Source organism: Mus caroli, unplaced genomic scaffold, assembly GCF_978045245.1.
Source record: "Mus caroli unplaced genomic scaffold, Mus_caroli_1 scaffold_14, whole genome shotgun sequence".
In the NCBI taxonomy this organism is placed as follows: Eukaryota; Metazoa; Chordata; class Mammalia; order Rodentia; family Muridae; genus Mus; species Mus caroli.
The window spans coordinates 55,857,281-55,873,466 of NW_028227269.1; the positions used below are offsets into that span (position 1 = coordinate 55,857,281).

Consider the following 16,186-nt stretch of genomic DNA (forward strand, 5'->3'; position numbering starts at 1 on the left):
AATAGCAAAGGTACTAGTTGAATGTACATTTATATTGTTAAATATTTCGTATTGAATATCTACTTTAAAATGAATTTTGTGATTTATAGAGATATTTATAGACATTAATTTTGATGTCTTAATATGAAATTTTTATTTTTGCATGCTATGGTTTAAACCTAGGGCCTTGCTCATGCTCAGTAATTGTCATGTTCCTAAGTATTGGTATGGATTTTTATTGTGGTTTTGGAGGCAGTTCATTGTTATGTAGCCCAGGCTATCCTAAAATTTGATGAACCTACCAGGCTGGTTTCAAAGTTGTACCTGTCTTCCTGAATTAAGGTTTTAAAGCAGGAGAACAATCAGTAAACGTGTTGAGACAGTGGAGCTGTTAGTAGTTAGTAAGCAGCTGCTCAGACATTTCTTGTTACTGTGCTGAAACCATACATGACATTCTATAATGTCAGCTTTTCTCCCAAAGTTATGTGTGAACAGTGAATTTATTTAATCTATTCTCTAATTTACTAAGCTCTGGTGGTATTGTTTCATGAAAATTCATGACACTGCTCAGTCTCTTGCCATCCTTGTACGTGTAACTTGATTTTTGTAAATTAGCATTTTTTCCCACTAACCTGTTGAGGAGACAAACATCCACACAGATGAGATACTCACTTGGAGGAATACACACACACACACACACACACACACACACACACACTCACACGCACACAAAATGTCTGTGTGTATATGTATATATTATACATGCATATATACATGTATATATACATATGTGCATATATACATATATACATGTATATATACACATATGTATATATACATACACAGACATTTTGTGTGGTTATGTATATATATACACACACACATATATATATATGTGTGTATGTGTGTATATATATATATATATATATATATATATATATATATATATATAATCTGTATGTGTCTTCATTAGGGTTTCTATTGTTATGAAGAAATACCATATATATTATTTATAAATATATTTATAAATAATATATATATATTTTCTATGCATGGGGATTGAACCCAGGGCCTATGGCATGCAGGGAAATTACTATTGTCTACATCATTAACTAAAAAACAATCTTTTGGGCTGGAGAGGTATCTCAGGACTGACTGCTTTTACAGAGGATGAGGGTTCAGTTCCCAGCATCATAGCAGTTCAATTGTCTGTATCTCCAGTTCTAGGAGATCTAGTGCCTTCTTCAGGTCTCCTCAGGAACCAGGCATGCAAATTGTGAACAAATATGCATACAGACAAAATACCCATACACATAAAATAAAATAAATTCAAAAGCTTAAACATCTTACTTTATTTAAAAGTCACTTTAGGTAAGTTTGAACATTTTTATGTGTTTTATGACTAATCATTTTTCCCTTTGAAAAACCCCATAATCTTGTTATTCATTACTCATTGATTTGTAACCTGTCTTTTATATTTAAGTTTTAAATTACTTGCCACATATATTGAAGGCATTTTTTTTTTAACCTTACTCTTCAATTATGTGGATGGTATTTTATGATATGCAGAAGTTTTGGGTTGCAGGCAGTAAAACTTTTGTGGGCAGGGATACAAGTCAGGATGTCATACAGTAGTGCAGGCTAGCCTGGAACTTACTATGTAGCCAGGGTAGCCTCAAACATACTGTGATCCTTCTGCCTCAGCCCTCCGAAAGTTGAGATTTAAGGCAGGCCCACGCTCTGCTCTCCGGCGCACTCTCCTTTATATGTTTTAGTGTTGGTGTGGTTATCATAAAAGGCATGTCTACACTTAAATTTAAGTGCATTGTCCTGCATTTTCTTAGAGATTTTTATGGCTTTCCTGAGAAAAAATGCCTGGTCCATCTGTAATTTTTATAATCTTTTAAATAATCTCTCTGTCTCTTCTTTTCCTCACTGATTTGGAAATCTAACTGTAGTAGTCTCTTTACTCTTGAAAATACCTGAGAATGGATGCCACACAAAGGCTTACCCAGTGCTCAGTGGGGAGAGTAAAGGGGCATTGCCAGCTCCTGCTCAGCTCTGGGGATGGGCTGATAGTGGATCACAATAGTGGTGACATGGACAGAGAAATATCAGGGTAGAAAGGAAGCCCAGATCTCATCTGCCCCTACCTCTGTACTATTTATTACTTTGTCCATTGCTGTGACAAAAGACTTGCCAAAAACTTAAGGGAGAAAGGAGTTGTTTGAGATCATGGTTTGAGGAAACACAGTCTATGTTGGCAAGAAAAAAAAAAAAAGGCCAACATCATGGAGGAAGGAACATGTACCTGAGATTCCTAATCTCTGGGAGGCAGAGAAGTGCATCCTCGTGCTTAGTTCTCATTCTCTTGTTTTCATTTTATTCATCCGGGGAACCGAGCCCATGGGATCCACATTCGGAACCTTACAGGACACCCTGAAGTGGCAGTACTTTGATATCTTAGATCCCACGGGTTTGCGTCTTTCTGTGAAGGCTTGTTCCATTTCACTGCTTTGCTGATGTAAAACAATTTTGTTGATTTGCATGAATACAAAAAGAGGTGGTGGCAGACATGCTGCCCCTACAGGGCACTGGCTGACCTCAACCAATTATCACTGCTGCCAGCCTCCTGATCCAGAGAGATGCTTATGGAGTGAATTCCAAAACTTTGAACTAACCTGCATTCAGATTACAAATTCTTGGTTAAGTTTATAGACAGATCATCAGTATCATTCATTAAAACAGTAGCAATAACAATGAAAATCAAAAGGTTAGATTGTTATAATTAAATGCCTATCTTATTACTTGTTACAAATTAATATTTTAATGACTACATAAAAAATATATATAAAGAAAATAAGAAAAGCAATTGTATACAATCTGGCCATCTGGAAATGTATTAGTATTTTAATTTTTTTTACTGGAAATTAGTATTTTAATTTTTTACTTCATTTTTTGCATGTGACTATGAGTTCTTGCTATGTTTATGCATGTATGTGCAAGTTCATGTGTGGGGGCATATATGTGCATATGTAGGGGCATGCATATGCATATATAGATATAGATATATATAGGTAGATAGATAGAGATAGAGATGACATTCTTGAACATCATTCCTCATGCACCAGTTACTATTTTTTTGATACAAAGTTATTGACTTGGAACTCCCCAAGGAGATTGGACTGGTTGGCCAGTGAGCTCCACGGATACACCTGTGTCTCTACCTTTCTGATGCTGGTATTTAAGTGCAAGACACCATACCCAGCTTTAAAAAAATACTCCTTTAATTTTGGATATTATAATGTGATTACATAAATTTCCTCTTCTCTTTCATCACTCCAAGCTGTCTCATGTGCCCTTTTAACCCCTGTTCTTCCAGAGGAACCATTTGGCACTCAGCACACTTCTGGCAGCCCACAACCATCTGTAATGTTAGCTTCAGGAAAGCAGACACTCTCTTCTGGCCTCTGCAGGCACCTGCACACATGTGCCATATTGCTGCAGACAGAAAGATGTAGTTATCAATAAAAATAACATCTCTAAAAACATTGTTCCTGCCTTCGTTTTGCAGTGGCATTTGGAACAATCAGTTACTCTTCTGTGAAGCTGTTCTTCCCATTGCTCTTAGGATCCACATTGACCTCTATGTCTCATTCTTGGCCCTCTCCTCCCCCCACCCCATTTTTTTTTTAACTTAAATAGTCTTTAATGAAAGCTGTGCATGAGATGTCTCTACTCTTGCATCTTCTTGATTGTTTCTTCCTTGTATTTGCCCTTCTCCTTTCCTACTTGTTGGGACTAGGCTTTCCTTTCCAGGATCTTCTTGCAGTCCTTGTCCAGTTTTAGCCTGGTGATAACCACCTTGCTGGGGTGGATGCCCACGTGGACAGTTGTGCTATTAGCTTTCTCTCGATGGACTTGCTCAATGTAGATAATGTATTTCTTCCTGTACACTTGGACCACCTTGACAATCTGCTGGCCTTTATAGTGTCCTTGAACAACCTGAACTTCATCATCCTTCTGAATAGGCATAGACCAAACATTATACTTCTGTCTCTAGAAAGAGGGGAAGACATGATCTTCCTCCGAATGTGAGAGGGTGCATTGAAATGCCGTTTGCGGTTCTTGCTTCCATCAGAAGTCACGAAGGGATTGAACTTCATTTTGGCGGCTGTGATCCACTGATGGCTGCAAAAGGCCCCCCACCCCATTTTAAAGATTTATTTTCAGTATGTTTGTGTGTGTGTATGCATGTGTGCATGATATACATGTGTGCACATGCACACAATCTCTCTCTCTCTCTCTCTCTCTCTCTCTCTCTGTGTGTGTGTGTGTGTGTTCACATGAGTGCAGGTGCCTGCAGAGGCCAGAGGTGTTGCATCCCCTTGGAGTTGAGTTATAGGTGGTGATGAGCTACCCAAGTGGGGGCTGAAAGCTGTGTTTGGCTCATATGCAAGAACAGTGTACACTAACTGGTGAGCTATTCTTCTAGCTCCCTGTGTCCATTCTTGTCTCCCTTCTCTTGGGTGGAGTGTCTAGGGCTTAAACTGTGGCTTCTTTTCACATCTGCTTATGTTCTCAAAGTAAGTGTCTTAAGGTCCATGGTTCTAAGTGCCATGTACCTGATGATGAGTATTAATTACTCAGGTAGGTGCACAGCGATGCTCCTAGTGGCACTTGTGTGTAATTATACTGCCCACACTTGGGATGGGCTTTTTCACTTCAGTTAGCCTGGTCTAGCAACTCTCACTGGCATCCCAGAAGTTTGTCTCCTAGGTGATTCTTGACGCAATTATTTTGACAATCAGGATCTAACATCCCACTTATTCTTGTTACTTATTGTTAATGAGAGAAAAACTTGAATCAAGCCTGTGGTTTTATTTGCATGTAATCTACTACTCCAAGATCCTTATAGGTGTTTAAATTTTGTTTTAATCTCACTAGCATATGTTTGGGGGGTGGACTGCTTTCTAATTAACTCTTCCTTATACTTACAAAGCCCTCCTGATACTATATCTCTTTGGGTGAGGATTTTTCTATTTTGCTTGAATAATGTTTGCATTATATTTATTTTATGCATTTCTTTATAAATACCAATAGCTATATGTTGGATCTTAATTTTGTATTCTTCATGTACATCGTTTTCTATATTTATCTCTCAAACTTCTGCTCATCAGTGGTTTTATGTTTTGAGGTGTGAAGTTCAAAAATCACCATCCCTCCTCCAATAGTTACCAGATCATTTTTCTTAGTCGCTTAAGGAACGTATAAGTCTTTATTACCTGTTTCATTCCACACTAGAGCTTTTTATCCTGTAGACCATATGAATCTCTTAATGATATTTTTTGTTTACCCCTGACATTCTTCATTGGTCTCCTCGACTATATTTCTTTGTAATACATTGCAGGTTCTCCTCATAAAACTGGTATTGGATTTGTCTGTGTATTCATATTTGGAGGAAGACTGAGGAAAGGCCTTTTCTGGCTACCCAAAATAACGCAGGGCAGGTCCCCCTGACAGTGTTTACACCCTCCAGCTTGGAAGTACTAAAATACTTCTGTAAGATTTGAAGTAGGCTGGCAAGAGGTTTGTATTCCCCTCATTCAGAACACTAAAGTACTGAGGGATATGGAGCAAGATCTGAAACTTTACCTGTATCCCCTCAGTGTTGGTTGAGACTGTATTAAAGACGTTCTTTTCCTATTGGGTTTTCTATATCATAGCGGTTGTTTTAGGCCTCTCTGTGAACACATTTTACACATCCTTTCTAAGAATGACACTGCATTAATTTGAAATCTACTCCTTTGAAGAGATATGAATTGCATTGTGCAGAGAGAGATGTGTAATTATCTTAACGCTATTCCCTCTATACCATATGACTTACAAATCAGCTGTATGAAGAATGGTCGTGCTTGGACAACTTCATCCAACTCCTGCAAGGAAGATAGGGATATTTGCTAAGAAAAAAGACAGTTACGTAATAGAGACTGAGGAGAGTTGTCTGCACTAACATGTATGTAGTATATAAGATACTTCATTTCCCAAGTGAAGAACCTGCCGCATGACATTTAGGAAACTCATTCATCTGTACATAGCCAGTGAAAGCTGGGATTCAGACTCAGGCGGTTCTGACTCTCAGGGTGGTTTGTATTGCATCTCATGGCCTCTGTAAGTCACAGCCTCCTGCACCTGGGACTCACTTTCTCTTGATGTTGTGTTCTGGATTCACATTCTCACCCTGTTTTCAGTTCCTGGTTACACAGGACAAGTCGTAACTCACCCCCCCCCCCTTGGTAGTTCACCATTGTTCCATTGCCCTCTAATTACAGTATCAGTCTTTGCTTACAGTGTGTGGGGGACTTCTTCATACTAATTATGTAAGTCCATACGGCTTTGGGATTTCTGAATGCTCCTATTTTCTTTTTTAAATTCCCCATTTCTCAGTGCACTTTCCTCCCCACCAGAATGTGCCACAAGCTTCTTTTTTTTATTAGATGTTTTCTTCATTTACATTTCAAATGCTATCCCCTTTCCTAGTTTCCTCTCTGAAAATCCCCTGTACCCTCCCCACTTCCCCTGCTCCCCAACCCAACCACTCCTGCTTCCTGGCTCCAAATCTCCGATGCTCATGGATTGGCAGAATTAATATGGTAAAACTGGCTATCTTGCTGAAAGCAATCTACAGATTCAATGCAATCCCCATCAAAGTGCCACTGACTTCTGCTAACACATTCTGATGCTACGCATAGAATACCATTGTCTGTGGTCTCTGGTACCTCATTCTTAATATGCTTTGCATTCTTTATGTCCTTCCAACATGGATGTTTTAGGGTTTCCAGTCCTGCACAAAACAATATGACCAAGAAGCAAGTTGGGGAGGAAAGGGTTTATTCAGCTTACACTTCCACATTGCTGTTCATCACCAAAGGAAGTCAGGACTGGAACTCAAGCAGGTCAGGAAGCAGGAATTGATGCAGAGGCCATGGAAGGATGTTACTTACTGGCTTGCTTCCCCTGGCTTGCTCAGCTTGCTTTCTTATAGAACCCAAGATTACCAGCCCAGAGATAGTACCACTCACAAGGGGCCCTCCCACCTTGATCTCAGATTGAGAAAATGCCCCACAGGTGCATCTCATGGAGGCATTTCCTCAAGGGAGGTTCCTTTCTCTGTGATAACTCCAGCTTGTGTCAAGTTGACACACAAAACCAGCCAGTACAATGGGTATCAGGGATTGTCTTTCATTCCTCATTCTCCTTATTGTCTGCCATTTCTCAGTAGGCAGGCTGTTCCTGGCCCCACTTCAATCCTTCTCTTAACCGCATTCCTTGCTGTATAATCTAGGCAATAACCTGAGGTATTATACTGGAGATTCTAAGACTTATTTCTTGTCTGAGGTTTAGTTGGTGGTATGTATCATATAAGAACATACATCAGGGTTATATTATCTTAACTCTCTTACCCTAACTCTCTTCTTGTGTGGATAAAGAGACAAAGGCAAAGTTCTGTATTCCCAAATACATGGCAAGGTTAGAACCAGCGTCAATTCTGGCCTCAATTAAGTTTCTGTTACAGACACATTTGGTACATATTTTCATTGCTATGAAGCACTTTTGTGTACTTTTTTTCCTCTTGTCATGTGTTTGGGTATTTGGCCTACATGTATGTCTGTGCATTGTGCTCATGCCTGGTATTCATGGAGGCCAGAAGATGGTGTCAGATCTCCTGGAAATGGAGTTACAGACTGTTGTGAGCCACTGGGTAGGTACTGACAATCAAAATTTAGGTCTCTGGAAGAACTGCAAGTGCTCTTAACTGCTGAGCTCCGGCGTGTGTGTGTTTTTAACAGCACAGAGAGGTAATGACACAAAGATGTCTCAGTGTGCACCTCGGTGTTTGACGAGACACTCAATTGTATGTTTTTATGTTTCAGCGTACATATCAGTTTTTGATAAGACAGTTGACTAGTATGTTTTTGTATGGAAAGACATAAAAACGAAATTATTCTCAATCTTAACCTATAACTCAAGCTTACATATTTCTGAAAGATATATATATATATATATATAAAATATTATATATATTTTAGAAAGTAAAACGATATCATTCCACCAGATGTCACTGTTTGCATGTAGCAACGAACTTACAGTGGTTAAAAAGAGCAACCAACCCCCCCCAGCCATATTTTATAAATGTAAAAATCTATATAGTTACACATAAATTTTCCTACAGGCTCATAATTTTGAGACTCTATTCCTTGCTTTCAAAAAAAACATGCAAAAATTTTCATGTGTCTCTGCTGCAGATTTTAAAGAAAAATTACACAAGGATGAAGAAACTTGGTGTGTAGCTTAGCATCTAAGACGAGCTTACAAAATTTTTCCAGTCCTAGGGTCTACTTTTTTAAACAATATAGCTACGGTTTTCCAAATTGTGGCATGAGACCCTGCAAGTGGGTTTTAAAAATCAATTTAATAACCACTAAACCGAAGCTATGAGTGTTTTGAAAGTGGTATGTAGAACACCCTATTGCATATAAATAAAATCTTGGTAAGGTTTTTGTAAGTGAATATCCTTAGTTTTCCTATACACACATTCTATGAAACTGACAATGGTCTCCTCAGAATGTTCCCTGAGATTTTTATACACCATGTAGCAAGGTACTCTTTCTAAGGAAAAGAGAGTGAAGCTGTGGTGTAGTGTTTCTTCTCACAGGGTCTTCCCAAGGCAGAGGAGGGCTGCAGAGGGAGAAGCCTCTGTTTTGTAGGATGTGATTCACAGTTACGTACATGTAAATTCGAGTTCTCACTACTTAGAGCAAAATGTCTTCTAAGCTTGTGTTGTTAGCAACTTACAGTAAGAAATATATTTCATATCCTGGTCTGATGGTAGACAGGAATGACTTTAAAAAGGTGTAGCTCCTGTACTGTTAGAGAAATGGGCTTGTTTTGTTCTGTTAGCTGCTTCCTTGATAGAACAATATCAATTATAATTTCAGCCATTTACTGAGCATGTATTGTCTGCGAACATTATTCCTAAGAAGTAGATGGAGATGCCAATCAGCGTTGCCATTAATAAATGAGGGAACAGATTAAGGAAGGGAAAGTATCCTACTCAAGTGCCTTAGTCTGTTTTGTTTTGGTCTAACAGAATACCCAAAACAGGATAATTTATTAACAACCAACCAGATTTACACTAGAGTCTCAGGACTCCCAGAGTGGCCAGCTGCATCTGTTTAGGAACTCATGCTCCTTCAGCTCATGATGGAAAATGAAAGCACAAGAAGGCACGTGAGAAAAACAGAAATGAAGATGAATTCCTGATCACCAGAGCTAACTTATTCTTGCAAACACGGCATTGGTTAATTTATCAGAGCTGTAGCCTTATGGCTCAGATACCTCTCATTAGGCCCCACCTCTCATGAGGCTACACCTCTCAGTAGGCCCAACCTCTCATCATTGCTACTTTTTGGGAACAACTCAACCTGAGGTTTTGGTGAATACAAATCATATTCAAATCATAACACCAACATAACTGTAAGTGGCCAACTTAGGGTTAAAGTCCAGGCTGTGGTCTCATCACAGAGTCTCAGTCTTTCCCCAGTGTTGGTGAGGTTAACACTTTGATGAGCATAAAGAGCATTTGGCATGCTCGCTTAGTGTATTAATTTGCAAGCCTACTGAATCTGAATCTCCAAAGGAGGTGTGGGAAGCTGTATTTCTGATAGTCGCCTCAAGGTGTCTTATGATCAAGTAGTTTTAGAAAAGCTAGTGGTAATCAGAGGCTCTCAGACAATACAGAATCACCTGCCCAGAGGGTGAAAACACGGATGGCTGCCTGCATAGCCCCAGCTTCTTGTTCATTGGTGTATGGTGAGTGTCCGTGACTTGCAAAGTACATATAAGACACTTGTGATGGTTATGGAGTGCCCTTGTAGTACCTCTGCAACATCCTAGGATGGACTTTGATTTTCCAGGGTCTACTTTTGGGCATGAGACTCTTTTTTTTTTCTCTAACCAAAGGCTATCATTTATCTCATAACTACTACATTCAAGTCCTCTGGAAGCAGAAAATTAATTTTATCCTTCCCCACCCCCAGCCCTGGGCTATTTTCTATTAAGAGAAAAATATAAGACAAAATAGAAGATGTTCTATAATGAAAGAACAGATCAAACATAGTAGGAAGATTAAGGAGAAAAAAATGTTTTGACTGGGTAATGGAGATGTATAAAGATCTTGGAGCCCTTGCTGTTCCCACCCACAATGAACTATAATTGTCTGCCCCTATAATGCTCTATACTTAGTACCTAGTATCCATCCAGTTGTTAGTCCACCTTTTTCATATTAGATATAGATCAAATGAAGGGTTGGGGAAGTGAAGTAAGATTGGCAAGATAGAAGGACTTCACGGTATAGAAGAACCTGGATGCCAGGTACTATAGCTTAGGCCCTATTATAGCTTAATCATTGGAGTGTTTGACGAGGAAGTGATTGACACCTGTTAATATCCCCTGTCATAGGTGTGTAACGTGAATTGGAGGAGGAAGAGTCTGCAGGTAAAGAATCTGAAACACTGATAGCACAGGACTCAGTGAGAGAATACATGATCGACAGGAGAGACACCAGAGAGAACAAACAGAGTGGACACCTACACTTGGAAATGGGGCAAAGTTAGAGATTTACAGTCTGAACCCAGACGATCATGGTGTTTCTGAAAGATTTTAGGAAGATGGGATTGTCTTCTCTTAGAAAGGGGGAACATAGATAATCAAGAGAGAAATTTCTGAATAATTAACTCACATCTGACATGTAGGAACCATTGCTAACCCTAGATGGCCATTCCACTAAGGCTCTGGGTATGTCAGAGCTAACACTATAGAATGTCAATGACTCCTTCCACATTCATTTGACCAACTAAGACACATAATTGTGCTTTTGGAATCTGAAGATAGTAAATGTAAATGATGATTGCTACTCTACTGATGGCTTCTAGCTAAACAAATAGAACAATGTTACTGTAAGGTAGTAGATATTATGTCACCTTGCCCCTAACCACTGTCCCCTTTCCCCACAGTGTGATGTTAAAAATACTGTATCTTGATATATTTACATTCTAGGTTCATTTTCTTCCTGTCAAGACTCAAACTGGTTCTTTTCTAGACCTAGAAGTCAAGATTGAGTTGCAGAAAACAGAAATCCTTTTAGTTATTTGAAGCAAAAAAGGAATCAAGCAATGTTTGTTTAGTGGAGGGCTTGAAATAAATGGGCCTGGGAGGACTTGCAGAAATACCCACATAGCAACTGAGCTGGCTGCCAAGGGGACTCCTTCTGGCTCAGGAAGGCTCAGAACTGGAAGCCCAATTTGGTAACATAGCTCCTTACTTAATTGTCAAGGAATCAAGATTCTTTGACTATCTCAGAATTTCACTCTTATTTGATATTCTCATTGACAAAATAAAATGTAAAACTAACAAAAGCAGTAACTTTGGAACACTACTGTGGAAGAACTTGGCATGTCCTGATGATGCTTGCCAACAGACACACCAGAGCCTTATTCCTTCTAAATGGTACATGTATGAGTGCACATAGAGAGTGGTCCTGAGTCACATCTAGAAAACATCAGTTCCAGGAGAGGTCTCTTCTCACTGTCCTCACCACCATCGGGAGGAGCATAGACTTTGTGTGTAGTATTTGTATTCAATTTGCTGGGGGTTGGCTATAATTTCTCTTTGAATCCAGATATTTGACTAGGTAAGATAAGAGGTGGCTCCTGATGGAAGAGGTAATGCTTTCCACATGAAGAGCTGGTAAGATGGGCTTTGAGAGTTCAGCATATTATTAAATGATAAGTCAACTGGGTTTGTGTATGTTTATCCTTGATAGTTGATGACTCACAAAGCTATTTTTGTTCCTATAATGGAATGTTTAAAATCAGAGGCACCAGTAGCCTTTTCTTGTATGATTAACACTGCCACTATATGAGTTAGCCTGACTTATGCTCGTTTTTTACTTATTACAGTACCTTTACATGCAATATTGACATACCTTAAGAAGTTGCTTAAGTTGCATATTACTGATACATTCTTCTTTCATGCTTAAAGTTTTATATGATATATGCATGTATACTATAGACATTCTTAGCTCCAAGCCTGTATTGCTTACTGAGAGAAAACTTGATTGTTTCTGTGAGGTTTTTTAGCTATATTGCTTTGTGTTCCTGGCAGGTTGCACACTTCCAGCTACCTGGACAGCAGCTCTTTGGATTTGGGAATGAAAGACACACACGCACACACACACTCACATGCACACACACACACACACACACACACACACACACACACACAAGCTTATTTTTAAAATGCCTTTGCTGTGTCAATGATTGGGCACTTTTCATCCTCCACCTGCTACCCTAGGCCCAGTCAAGGAAGTAGCCAGTGGTCACTAACCCAAAAATCTCACATGACTGGTTGGCCTTATCTCCTGCTGTTCCTGTGTTCCATCCGAGTCCTGGCAATTCTCCCTGTTCTTCTCTGTGTCCTAGTCCGAGCAACTCCAAGTGTCCTACCCTGTGCCCAACCATTGGCTGTTGGCAACTTTATCAATCAAAACCATAACTGGGGACAAGGAACTTTAGCGTTTGGACATGCAGATTCCCTATTGAATCAAAGCACTCGAACCAGTCTCCAACACCTCATCTTTTCTGTCTAAACAAACATTTTCATTTTGGCAAGATGTAAATTCAAAAGGGAAAGCCACATGTATCTTGGCAGTTTTATTTAGGCTGGTGATTTGGCCCTAGTCTAAGAAATGAATATTTGGTTGTGAATTTAGAGTGGGGAAGAAATTTAGAAATACATTATAAAAATTATTTCGTTTTCTATGTATGAGTGTTTTGCCTGCATATATGTCTATGAACCACATGCATGTCTTGTGCCAGCAGGGGTTTTTGGATCCACTGAAACTAGAGACTGTCAAGAGCTGCCATTGTGGGTTCTAAGAATTGAACTCAAGTCCCCTGGAAGAGCAGCTATTATTCTTTATCAACTGAGCCATTTCTCCAGCCCCATAATAAGGTTTTAAAATGTGTTTTGTTGTTATGTTTTTACAAAGCAAATATACTCTTCTCATATAGTGAATCCAAACCATCACTCATCTGTGTTCAGAGCCAGATTTTTCTTTAATTTTGAATTGTCTTCTTCATGATGTCTTCTGAGTTCAGACTGTAAATGTCAGTGCATTGACTTAAGCAGAGGTAAGCAAAATGAGGGTGGTCTGTTTTTGCTTCACCAATAACTTTAAAAACAAAAGTATTGTTTTTGATAAATTGTAGACTGATATATGGTGTTCCTCTTATGAGTGAGAAGCAGAAATATACTGGTGTTACTTCAGTACCAGCAAAGAAATTCCCTGAACCAGAACAGACAAATAAGTGGGAAGCCAGCAAAGCAAACCTACAGCTCTCAGGAGAAGAGGTGAGCATTGCTTTTAACCACTCATCTATCTATCTATCTATCTATCTATCTATCTATCTATCTATCTATCTATCTATCTATCTATCATCTATCTATCTATCTATCTATCTATCTATCTATCTATCTATCATCTATCTATCTATCTATCTATCTATCTATCTATCTATCTATCTATCTATCTATCTATCTATCTATCTAATCTATCTATCTATCTATCTATCTATCTATCTATCTATCTATCTATCTATCTATCTATCTATCTATCTATCTAATCTATCCGCATTGGTGTCAGGGTGTCAGATCCCCTGGAACTGGAGCTACAGATGGTTGTGAGCTGCCATTTGGGTGCTGAGAATTGAACCTGGGTCTTAGAGAAAGAAAATCCAGTGGTCTTAGCCATTGAACCATCTCTCCAGCCCCCAAACCTTGCTTTTAATGTTGGTTTGCTCCACCTAAGGTGCTCTTAAATGTATTGGTTAGGGATCTTTTGGCATTCTTGAACATTATTGAGGACTTCAGTATTTGGTAATGTGAACTATGTCTTGGAACACTTACAACTTTAAAATGTAAGTCAGAAAATGGTAAGTAATAAAACCACAGGTATTAAATGTGACCCCAGAAGTGCTCTTTTGTAAAACCATATTTACTCTGTTTCCTGTAACATTGTCTTGCTGTGTGGTCCAGGTTAGATTGGCATCTATGAAGAAGGACACCCTTCTTCATTAGCCTTCTTAGTGCTGGGATTACAGCCCACACCACTGTGCTTCCTAGGATTATAGTCCCTAAACCCAAAGAGTGTGAGAAAACTAGGATCTGTCTTTTAATTTAACTTATTTGACAAGTCTCTTTATATATTGAACTCCTAGACATTCCGTATCAATATTTTGGCTGTTTGTTTTGGTTAAAATATATTAGAAAAATTCTGGCCTTAAACAGACATGTAGGTAGAAAAGAATATTTTGGTAGAAATTCCAATATAATTGTGGGCATTCTTTAATCACATACCAAAATTTGATAAGTGATAGTTTCCTGAGAGTTAGTTGTAAGACTCTCACTTTTCCCTGTGCTTTTTGCCAAGGTCCTAAAAATCTCTAGATGTCACAAACCCAAGACAACTCTATAAGTGGAGAGAAGGATGTATAATATCTAGAAATGTTAGGACACAAAGAATGACATGGTAGTGCATGAGTGCCTGGGGTTTCTTTTTATTGTATATGTTTTGGAATTGACCCATAAAACTTGGAAATCTGGAAATACCAATAGGTGTACACACACACACACACACACACACACACACACACACACACACACACCACACTACAGCAATATACACCCTAACACATGCACACATGCCTCAGTGAAAACATGCTATTTCATTATTTTAGGATGGGCTACAAAACAAAATATTTTTATTTAGAAAGTAATTACTGAATCTTTATATTGACACTGCACAAAGACAGTATGCTTCTACTCCTGGCCGTCACCAGGAAAGGTCTAGTCCTTGCCAGACTGTCTCAAAACATGCTAGGGTCCTTGTCAGATTGTTGTGAAGGTGGGCTGAGTATGGAGCAGTATTGTGGCTTGGATATAAAATGTTTGCTGAAGGCTTATGGTTTGAAGACTTGATTTCCAATGCAAAGTTGAAGTGTGGGGCTTTGGGAAAATGATTGGGTTGTGAGTTCTCTGATCTAATCCACTGACCTTTTTCCATCCTTTTACTCTGAGTTAGTATCTGTCTTTGTTATTGAGATGTGTTTCTTGTATTCAGCAAAATGCTGGATCTTGTTTGCATATCCAGTCTGTTAGCTTATGCCTTCTTATAGGTGAGTTGAGTCCATTAATATTGAGAGATATTAAAGAAAGATGACTGTTGGTTCCTGATATGTTTGCTTTTATAGGTGGCTTTATGTGCTTGTACCTCTCTGATTTTGGCTTTGTTTTGAGATGCTTAACATCTTGTCCTTTCTTTGGTGCAGGTATCCTCCTTGTGTTGGAGTTTTCCTTCCAGGAACCTCTGTAGGGCTGGGTTGGTAGACAGATGCTGTTTGAATTTGGTTTTGTCCTGGAGTATTTTGGTTTCTCCATCTATGTTGATTGAGAATTTTGCTGGGTATAGTAACTTGGGCTGGCATTTGTGTTCTTTTAGAGTCTGCATAACTTCTAACCAGGCTTTTCTGGCTTTCATAGTCTCTGTTGAGAAGTCTGGTGTAATTATGATAGGTCTACTTTTGTATGTTACTTGGCCGTTTTCCCTTGCAGCTTTTAATATTTTTTCTTTGTTCTGTGCATTTAGTGTTTTGATTATTATGTGACAAAAATTTTTTCTTTTCTGGTCCCATTTATTTAGTGTTCTATAGGTTTCTTGTACCTTTATAAGCCATCTCTTTCTTTAGGTTGGAGAAGTTTTCTTCTATGATTTTGTTGAAGACATTTTCAGGTCCTTTGAGCTGGGAATCTTCATTCTCCTCTATTTTGATTATTCTTAGATTTGTTCTTTTCATTGTGTCCTGAATTTCTTGGATGCTTTGGGTTAGGAGGTTTTATGTTTTGAATTTTCTTTGACAGTTGTGTCAATCTCTTCTACCATATCTTCTACACCTGAGATTTCTTCTATCTCTTTTATTCTGTTGGTAATACTCACATCTATAATTCCTGACCTCTTTTCTAGGTTTGCTGTAATTTGTGTTTTCTTTATTGTTTCTACTTCCACTTTTAGGTCTTGAATCACTTCATT

The 16,186-nt window shown here is 38.7% G+C and overlaps 1 protein-coding gene and 1 pseudogene across 3 annotated transcripts in view; one reads left to right on the forward strand and one right to left on the reverse strand.

Moving 5' to 3' along the window:
* Ttc6 (tetratricopeptide repeat domain 6) overlaps positions 1-16,186 on the forward strand; it is a 182,796-nt gene that overhangs the window by 68,083 nt on the left and 98,527 nt on the right. For all 3 annotated transcript variants that reach the window (XM_021179232.2, XM_021179231.2, XM_021179233.2), the window contains one exon: positions 13,311-13,452. In XM_021179232.2, coding sequence (XP_021034891.1) covers positions 13,311-13,452 — 142 coding nt within the window. The remainder of the gene's footprint in view (positions 1-13,310; positions 13,453-16,186) is intronic.
* On the reverse strand, positions 3,781-4,148 carry LOC110307035 (large ribosomal subunit protein uL24 pseudogene; annotated as a pseudogene).